Here is a 9,312-nt window from a genome sequence, read left to right as displayed (position 1 = left end):
TGGGATCTAGTTCCCTGACTGGGGATTGAACCCAGGCCCCCTGCATTGGGAGTGCAGTGTCTTCTCTGCTGGCTCCTCTCAATCCACAGCCACCACCATCACCTGAGCCAGAAACCTGAGCATCCGGAGTCTCCCATATCCACTCTGGAAGTTGCCGGGTCTTAACAGGCTCTCCACCTCCCTCACACCTTGACTCTCCTGTCTCCCCAGCTGTCCCTTCCCCATTGATTCCCCAGCCTCCTTTCATTCCACGCTGCTGCCAGTCATTTTCCTAGTAGTAAATCTGATGCTCCTACTGCCCTGTTCTGCTCCCAGCAATTCGGCCTCCCCCCGGGGCTCCGGCCATGGCAGGTGACTTGGTGTCTCAGCAGGTAGTGGTTGCTGCTCTCTGGACCGCAGTTCACTCTTCCAGGCATGCTTATCCCCAGGCCTTCCTTCCAGGTGAGGCAGCCAGGGCCCATGGGCACCTCTAAATGACCGCTCAAGCCTCGCTGCACTGCCTTTGTGAGTTTTTACTGTCTGGCTGCTTCTCTTCTGCGTCCCTGACCAGTTATCTTTGTCCCTTGCAATCTGTGCTCGGGTGGGGAGGCGGAGCTGGGAGAGCAGGTTCCCATCACCTGGCTCAGTGATGGGGAGGGGCCTGCTTGTTGGGAAACCCCACGTCCTCTCATTCACAGATATGGGTTTCCAAGCTCCAGTGGAGGCACCGCTGGGGGTAGAAATCTGTTATAGGAAGAGAAGGGAGCCAAAGGTTATGGTTCTGTGGAGTTTGATCTGTAAACAAAGACACTGGAGAAAGGGAAAATTAACCCTGAAATTGAGGGAACATCTGCCAACTTAACTGGAGTTGGATAGGAAAGGCTTAGGGGAGGGGGGGACGGGGGAAGGATGCCCCCCACCTTGTGTCCACAGCTGACCAGTATTAGGGGGCCTGCCCAGAGCCCACTTTTTCTCCTTGGTGAGGCTTTGGGTTGACCCTGTTTTCCCTGGGGCGCGGCGGGGGGGTGGGGGGGCTCTTGGTTTCACTGCTGTCACTGTGGTTGGTTACAGCTCAGACTTCTGGGAAGGCATGGCCTCCCTAGACCTCTCTGGCCGGAAGTCGCTGGCCACTCGAGTCCAGCCTCCATTCTGGACTGGGAGCCCTCCCCACCCCCATCTGGCTGCCCCTTGTCCCTCCCCACAGGCTTGTGGGGAGGCCTGCAGTTGAGCAGTACTGGGATGACAGGTGTGGATGGGGTCCCAGGAGCTACACTCCTGATAAAGAATCACGATGCTGTCTTATGAAAAGTTAAAAATGAGGTGGGGTCTGAGAGCTGTCCCTGAGCTAGATCAAGGTGCTGGTCAGGTGAGAAGGCTGGGAAACCCCAAATGCTGCAGAAGGCGGGGAATGGGTGCAGGGGGAGCCATGGTGTGGCCCCAGCATGCACGTCTGTCAGGTTCAAGTTTATTACCAAACTATCAAGCGCTGGGTGCGACAGGCCCAGGGCTTCCGTCAGGGCGTGCGGCCCAGAGGCCTTGGAGGTCCCGTTTAGGTCCCTCCTTTCTGAGCTGTCTCCGGACTGTGGACCGGGGGTCAGTACTTCCCGAGTTGCTAGGAAGACTGTGAACCCAGGAAGAGCAGGGGGCCGCGCCCGCCGTCCCCAACAATGCAGTATTTGTAATCAGAGGCCACAACCCCATACATGACCGATTTATCAAAATAAAACCGAGGCACTGAACGCCAGCTGGGCGCGAGCAGGCCCGGCTTGCCGCAGCTTCCACTGACCCTGGGTGCTGCCCGACCCCGACCCGGGTCGCTCTGGAGGCTGAGTCCCCGGTTCTCCGCCCCTGGCGAAGACGACCAAGGGGCGGCCCGGGGACCCGAGCCGCCGGGCCCGTCCTCCGGGCCGCCCCTGCCCATGGGCCCCGGCCCTGCTCCGGGACGGGTGGGTTCGGGCCCCCGGACGCCTGGCGGGCCTGGGGTCTCCGTCCTCTGAGATCAGGACCTGGCGCTGGGAGAACGCGGCCAACAGGCCATGAGGTGACGGCGCTGGCGCGGTGCCTCTGGAAGTCTTGCGTGTTCGTGTGTCTGGGGGGATCTCCTCGGGGTGTGAGGCCCGAGGCCGCGGAGGTGGAGTTGGGGCCCCCGGTTGGGGAGGCGCGCCGGGTCTTCATCGACAAGGCGGCCGAAGAGGGAGCGGCCCCTTTAAGCGCCGCCGGCCCCGCCCCCTGCGTCTCCCCCTACTTCCCGCCCCCGCGGGACGCCCAGCGGGGAGGTGCGCTGGGTCTCCGTCGACTAGCGGCCCGCGGGGCGGCCGAGGGAGGGCGCGGCCCCTTTAAGCGCCGCCGGCCCCGCCCCCCGCGCCTCCCCCCGCCCCCGCGGGAGCCGCGCCACGTGACCCGGGTCTTGTGACCGGCGGGGGAGGCGCGGGGGGAAGCCCGCGGCGCCCGCCTCCAGGGGCCCAGCCCCGCCGCCGCCGCCGCCGCCGCCGCCGCCGCCGCAGCCGCTGCCTCCGCCGCCGCCCGCGAGCTGCGGGTCCCGCCGCCGGGCGTCCGCGCGTCCGAGCGAGCCGCAGTCCGGGGCGAGTCCGAGCGGGAGCCGAGCCGGGCGCGGGGGGCGCCGCCCGCCATGGACCACAAGCCCCTGCTGCAGGAGCGGCCGCCCGCCTACAACCTGGAGGCCGGCCAGGGCGAGTTCGCGTGCGCCCCGCACGGCTACGGCGCCATCGCCGCCGCCCCGCCGCCGCCCTACCCCTACCTCGTCACAGGTGGGCCGGGGCCGGGCCCGGGGCGCGGGCCGGGGGCCTGGGAGCGAACTTCGGGCGGAGTTCCACCGCGACCTTTAACCCCGAAACCAACTTTTCTCCGGACGTGGCGTCGGCGGGGGGCGCGGTCGAGGGAAGACCCCGGGGTCCGGACCGTGCAGGGGGTCGGGGACGACGCCGTTCTGGGAACTGGAGGTCGGGCCCCCGAATTTGGGCACCGCCCGACTGCCCTGAGCCCATCTGCGGGTCGCTCGCGCCCAGTTCGCTCTTCTTGGAAGCACGTCCATCTCTTTGCAGTTTTTAAGTTTATTAAGGAGGCGCTGTCCACAAGTTAACGTTTAATTAAAGCTTATAGTGGGCATTTAGTGGACGCAGCTGTCGTTCTAATTTTGAAAAGGATGCGAGCATTTGGTGGGGAGGGGGGAGGGCAGGAGAAGTGGACCTCAGACCCTCTTTCCTCCCTGCCCTCTTCTGATGTGTCTTCCTGCCCACAGGGATACCCACCCACCACCCCAGGGTCTACAACATCCACAGTCGGAATGTCACCCGGTACCCTGCCAATTCCATCGTTGTGGTCGGAGGCTGCCCAGTCTGCAGGTATGTCCCAGGCCTGGGGGCTCCAGAAGTCACTAAGGACACGCTCACAGCCTCATAAAGGCAGGATCTGGGGGAGACATGGTCAGTCTCCGGCCAAGCTGCTGACCTGAGCCGTGGGAGAGAGCGTGCCGGTGGTCCTTGGGTCCGTCCAGGGTTCGTGTGGCAGAGGGGACTGGGTGTCCGTCCCTCTCCTCCCGTTGCTGTGCTTTTGGGGCCATTGAGCCCCATGGGGATGGGATTCAGAAATGGCAGCAGTTGGACGGACTGCCTGCTATCCCTGGTTCTGGAACCTGCAAGGTGGCTCTGTGGTTGCTTCTCGAAGGTGGCCAGAGGTTCCCTTTTCCCTGGGAAGGGTCCGTTTGGAGAGCTGGGCAGGAGAGTCCAGACTCAGGTGACCAGTGTCTTGGAGGAGCTGAAGGGTTGGGGGTGACGGGTAAGGGCTGCTCCATCCACATCTGGCCGGCAGCCGTGCAAGGACAGGGACATCGAGGTTCTTTGTTTGGGTGGGAGCGGTATTTTATGTCCTTAAAAGTCCAGCCGCCAGAATCTTCTGGTTTTATAGGGTTTGAGACATAGCTACTAGATGCTGTCCTGAGGGTTCAAATTTCTTGTCCTTGGTGGATTCTAGTGCATGGACGGTTCCAGAAGTCAGGGCAGATTTAGCCAGAACCGGGTTTTCCATCTGCCAGGGGGCAGCCTGTAGGGGTGGGGGTGTGGGTGCGGAAGTCAGAGTTGGTGAGATGGAATTGAGAAACTCTGGTTTCCTTAGTTTCAAAAGTGTATCAGGAAGGCCCCAAGCAGCGTCCAAGGGAAGTTAACAGTTTTGAGTTTTGGGCATCAGCCGTCTGGGGAGGCCTGGAGGGCTGGGGAAGGAGGACGCCTAGGAATGGGGGCAGAACTGGACCCCCAGAGGCAGCCACGCGCTTGCTGAGGGGCCGGTGGGCAGGGGAGAGCCCTCTGGGTTGCGGTGGCCGGGGCACCCTGAGTGGTGGACCTGAAGCAGGTGTGTCTTCTGACACGGCTGGCGACAGTCTGGCCTTTGGAGAACGTGAAGAGGGAAGGGAGACAACTGGCCACCTGCAGAGCCGCTCCCTGCCCCAGGCACCTGTGGGTGGCAGAGCCGATCGGTTGGAGGCACGTGGATGGGCTTGGAGTGGGGAGGCGTGGCCCGGGAGGCTGGTCACGAGCTGCGGGGCAGGGCATGGGTCAAGGCTGGTCGTGGCCAAGAGAGCCATCGGGGGAAGTGGCACAGCGGGGTGGGGAGAGGGAACCAGTGTGCTTGGCTTCCAGATGGGTCCTGGGCGCTCAGGCTTGTGTGTGCGGCACAGCTGGTTGACTCCAGGGGCTTGTTTTGGGCATGAGCAGCCTCAAGCCATCTCCTAGTCGAAGGAGGGCATCAGGCTGGCAGCCGAGGAGTCTGAGGAAGGCCCCTGGAGCGGAGCCCTCCACCTGGGGTTTCAGCGTCTCAGAGCGGGGCCCAGCCTTCTGGGAGCCAGGCTCCCGTCCTGGCCGTGCCAGCTGCTGGCGGGCCCGGTGCCCCATCTGGGTAGGGGGACGCTGGTGGATGCTCCAGGGTCTGGCTGGCCCCGGGCCCTGGATGGAGGAGGGGAGACCAGCAACAGGTTCTGGGGGCTGAGATCCCCGGGCTCCTCAGGACGGGAGATTCCCATGGGGTGGGACCCTGGTTCCTGCTCTCAGCCCTGTCCCTCTGCTCTTCTGGGGAAGGGCTTGGGCTTGGGGCTGACGAAGGCTGGGGTGGGGGGGCCCTGCATCCAGAACTGGCTTCCTTCGTTGGGTTGGGGTCGCAGTCCTCCCGGCCTCGGGACAGTGGGTGCAGCGAGAGGGGAGCGCACGTACTGAGGACAAGTTTTGGGGCCTCGGTCGGGCCTGACCCCCTTGCTGCCTCTGAGGCGCGTCCTCCGCGGCCCTGATGTTGTCAGAGAACAGAGGGCAGCAGCCGGGCTACTCTGCAAGGGTGCTGCCCCGCTGCAGGGCCCCCTGCTGCCACAGGCCAGGGGCCAGGTGTGTCCAAGGAGCCTCTGTGGGTCTGGGGAGTCGGCACCTCGAGGAGGCTGGGGAGGGTCCCCCGGGGACTGGCTGGCCCGTCTGGCGGCGGTGGGTTGGGAGATAGGCAGCTTGTCCTGTGACCGTGTTCCTTCCTTCCCAGCCCCCCCACCTGGCCATTCTGCCCTGGGAGCCTGGCGGGCATCTGCAGGAGTCACACGCCCGTGATTCCCTGAGCGAGGCCCCTGCCACTTGTTCCTCGGCCGCCGTCGGAGCCGCGTGGGCAGCCCGACCCCATCGCCTTTCATTAGCAGCAGCAGACGAGTGTGCGCACACATCCCCTGGCCGCCCTCGGCCCCTGTGGGCCGTGCACCGCCTGGCCCAGGCCTTGGCCTTGGCCTCGGCCCCGGCTCTGAGGTGGTCCTCCCCCGGCGCGGGGCCTGTCCCGGGATGCGGGACCCGGTGGCAGGGCTGCGGGGGGCGGGCCTGTGCACAGGGCCCCTGGCCCGGTGTGGAAGCCAGAGGTGAGTCCAGGCCTAGGGTCCTGCTGGGCACCGCTCGGTGTTGGTCCTGGGGTGACCGGGCGGTGAGGGGGCTCCAGGGTGGCCGGGGTCTTGGAAGCTGAGACGGGCACGCAGGGGACAGCTGCGGGGGCAGATGCTGCCCGCAGGTCAGGGCAGCGAGGAGGCCAGCGCCCCAGCCTCCCCTGCCCAGGGGCATCCCCGGCCTGATGGTCCACAGTGGGCGGGGTGCGCAGAGCTGGCGGGTCCCCTTGTTACCCGCCTCCCCGGAGCTCTTGAGACCTGCCCCGGGGAAGGCCTGCTTGGAGTCGGGCCCTGGGACCCCGGGTGGGGCACATGTGTCCTGAGGGGACGAGACGTGACCTGGTCTAAGGGGGCTGCCCAGTGCTTTGGGGTGCCCTGCCCTGTCCCCACCTGGCTCCAGGCTCATGGCTCCTGGAGGAGGCGGAGTCCTCTGGCCTCTGCCCAGGAGGCTGGCTGGTGCTGCTGCCGCCACCGGGGTTCGGAGGGCGGGGGGCTCAGAGAGCAGGGCCCCTGGCTGGGTCTGGGCTGTTCGTGGCCCCACCAGGTTTTGGTCCAGCTTCCTGGGGAGGAAGCCCCACCTGGCCGAGCGCCCAGCTTCTCTGTGAGGTCAGAGGCAGCGAGATGCGTGTGTTCAGTTACCTGATTTTTCCAGCTTCCATATCTTTTTCACCTCTGTTGCGGAGGAACACGGACAGGGCTTTGCTTAGTCTGGATTCAGAAGCTATTGGTAAAGAGCTGAGCTGATCGGGGCTTCTGAGGGGCTTGGAGGAGGAGACACCAGATTGCTCAGGAGGGGCTGGCAGGATGGGTGGGGGGGCCCACAGGGACTGGGTGGTCTGTACTCTGGGGCTTGTTGCTGTGTCAGGATTGGCCTAGAGACCAGGCTGAGTTTCTCAGTTTAAAAAAAGTAAATCACATCCACTCTGCTTTTGCGGTCCAGGCAGGCAGCACCCGTCGTCAGCAGCGAACGTTTCTGCAGCAGGATACGTTCGCGTGAAGCAGACACGTTGAGACTGTAAACGGCCGCATGGTAGTTGAGGTCACAGTGGCTGTGAGCTGAGTGTGTTACCAGCTTTGTTAAAAAGTCCCGCGTTCAGAGCCTTCGGTGTTTGAGGCTGTAGCTCAGGTGTGGGCTCAGGGTGCAGGTGAAGCTTGTGGGCTCCTGGTCCCTGGGGCAGCAGGGTGTGAGCAGAGCCTCCCTCCCTGCCCAAGGGGAGCGACCCGGCACCTCCCCAGAGACTTGGGGGTGGCCTGGCCCCCCCTGGGGGAGAGGTGAAGGGGAGTCGTCCGTCAAACCCGGACTCCCACCAAGGGCGTGGGAAGGGCTGCCCTCTGCTCTGGCTGGAGGGAAGGATCTGCACAGAACGCGCCGCAGGTCTGCGGGCTGAGGCGTGTGGGGCGCGGGGCGGGCGGTCGGGGCCCCCACGTCTGTGCCCTCAGGCCGCGGAGGGGCCCGATGAGAGCCTGCCCCCTGTGCCGTGTAGACCGGGTCTGGGTCGGGTGGGGCTGCTGTTTGACCCTTGACCCCAGAGGCCAGGAGACATCCCAGAGGGGCTGTCTGTGTGGACAGACAGGGCGGCTGGGCCGGCCCTGCCCATGCCCTGGGGGGAGGTGGACGCCTCCAGGTTTCTCCAGCCTGGCGTGCCCCTCGTGTCCTGGAGCCCCCGAGGGGACGCACAGGGTTCTAGGCTCTGCCTCTTAGCAGTTTGGGCCTTAAGTGAGATGACAGGGCGTCCAGCTTGGGTGGGTGCTCGGGGAGTGTCTGTCGTTGGGTCCCCCTGTTCCTGGAGGGGCACGAGGCACCCAGTGACCCTGGGGCAGGCCTCTCCTGAAAGGTCTCAACTGGTGCAGCTGACCCAGCAGGAGGCCTGGGCCCTTGTCCCCCATTTCCCCCTTGGATGTTCTGACCAAGCAGACAAACCACTGACTTGGGTTCAGCCACAGGTAGAGAAGGTGGGATAGGTGCCCCGAGGGGCCCTGGCCCCCCAGCCATGCTCCAGTGGCCTGAGGGGCATCCCCGCCTGCGTGGGGCCCTGGCGGTGGCATCCCCCAGCCCCCCAAGCGTGGCTCTGGTGCTTTCTCAGCGGGGGCTCCTGCCTCCTGGGCTGCGGGCCCTGGAGCCAGGCAGGTGCAGCCTGGGTGGGCAGGGGCTCAGAGGTGTGGTGCCAGCCCTGTGCTTCCCCTTGGAGTGGGCCTGGCTACTGCCCAGCTGCTTGGACCTTTCCTGAACTCAGCGCAGGTCTCCAGGGGAGGGCAGACAGCCGGAGGTTTCCCGAGAACCCCCTTTGACTTTCTGCAGCGTCCTGGGGCGCTGGAGGGAGAGTGTGCGTGTTTCCTTGAGGCAGTTCCTGCCGGCGTTTGTGGGCGCTGGGGCTTCAGGAGGATGGGGAGGGCGTGGGGTGGGTGGGTCCCTGTTCTCCCACAGCGCTGCCCCCCGCAGCTCCGGGGCGGGAGGGAAGCGGTTCTGGGGATGGGGGCTGGCATCAGGCGTCTCACTGCAGCCGTCAGGGCACATGGCAGCTCCTGCTCCACCCGCCTTGGGGGCCTTGGAGAAGGACCCCGGCCCTGGGTGGTGACCTCTTGGGGATGTGGTTGGGGGCTGGCCCCTCGTGGTCCTGGGGGTCATACATTGGGCACATGGAGGGTTAATGTGACTTTTTCCAAATTTTCCAAAGAGGGGTTTTGAGATTAAACCTCCCAAGGTAAGTGACATGGTGTGAACCTGAGTGGTTTCTGCCCCCTCCTCCCACAGTAAAAGCCACACACAATCCAAACTATCACTGTCCCGGAATTTCCCTCTAAGGAGTGGAAAAATAAGTCTAAAACTTTCCAACAGTGGGAAAAACACTGTACAGTGGCTTGGGTTTCGTGTTCTTAGGATGTAAGTGTTTATGGGAACCAGCACTTGCTGCTCGTTCCTCATCTGAGAGAACACATGGCTGAGCGCTCCGCCGGCGCCCCCCGCGTCTCCTCTGCAGCGGCGCCCTGACCGCGCGCCCCCTGTCTCCGCAGGGTCGGGGTCCTGGAGGACTCGTTCACCTTCCTGGGCATCTTCTTGGCCATCGTCCTGTTCCCCTTTGGGTTCATCTGCTGTTTCGCCTTGAGGAAGCGAAGATGCCCCAACTGTGGAGCCAACTTCACTTAAAGGGAAGAGCACACCCGGCTCTCCCACACCCCGCTTTTTCTAATGTAAATGTCGTGTACAATAGCTTTATCTGATGAAGCTCCTGGACTGTTTTGTACAGTGAGGCGGGTGGACTGGGCGGGCGAGGAGGGGCACAGGGAGGAGTCGGAGTGAGGACGTGGGCAGCTCCGCTCCCAGGCGACGATGCTCAATAAAGCACTGCTTTTATTTTTCGCAGTCTTCAATTTGAGAAAGGGGAGAAATACTGTTTTAAATAAATGAGATCCATACCATTGTT

The 9,312-nt window shown here is 64.1% G+C and overlaps 1 protein-coding gene across 2 annotated transcripts; it reads left to right on the top strand.

Annotated features, from left to right (window-relative positions):
• Positions 1–2,391: 2,391 nt before the first annotated feature.
• On the top strand, positions 2,392–9,312 carry BRI3 (brain protein I3). Of its 2 annotated transcripts, XR_011462689.1 has the most exons (4): positions 2,392–2,747; positions 3,239–3,341; positions 5,509–5,869; positions 8,903–9,039. XR_011462689.1 is itself a non-coding variant. In XM_070363150.1 (3 exons), exons 1-3 carry the CDS (start codon positions 2,609–2,611, stop codon positions 9,033–9,035), a joined length of 375 nt encoding a protein of 124 aa, XP_070219251.1. In that variant the 5' UTR covers positions 2,395–2,608; the 3' UTR covers positions 9,036–9,312. The 2 variants fall into 2 exon arrangements, 1 of the variants encoding a protein (XP_070219251.1); XM_070363150.1 differs by lacking the exon at positions 5,509–5,869 and having other exon boundaries at positions 2,395–2,747; positions 8,903–9,312.

Source organism: Bos mutus, chromosome 25 (assembly GCF_027580195.1).
Source record: "Bos mutus isolate GX-2022 chromosome 25, NWIPB_WYAK_1.1, whole genome shotgun sequence".
Classification (NCBI taxonomy): domain Eukaryota; kingdom Metazoa; phylum Chordata; class Mammalia; order Artiodactyla; family Bovidae; genus Bos; species Bos mutus.
Note: the sequence above shows the minus strand (reverse complement) of the source record. Positions and strands in the feature narration are given on the sequence as shown.

Coding starts and splice junctions, on each gene's coding strand:
- BRI3 (XM_070363150.1), top strand. CDS start 2,609: ATGGACCACAAGCCCCTGCTGCAGGAGCGGCCGCCCGCCTACAACCTG. Junction 2,748..3,238: donor CTACCCCTACCTCGTCACAG/GTGGGCCGGGGC, acceptor TCCTGCCCACAG/GGATACCCACCCACCACCCC. Junction 3,342..8,902: donor GGAGGCTGCCCAGTCTGCAG/GTATGTCCCAGG, acceptor CTGTCTCCGCAG/GGTCGGGGTCCTGGAGGACT.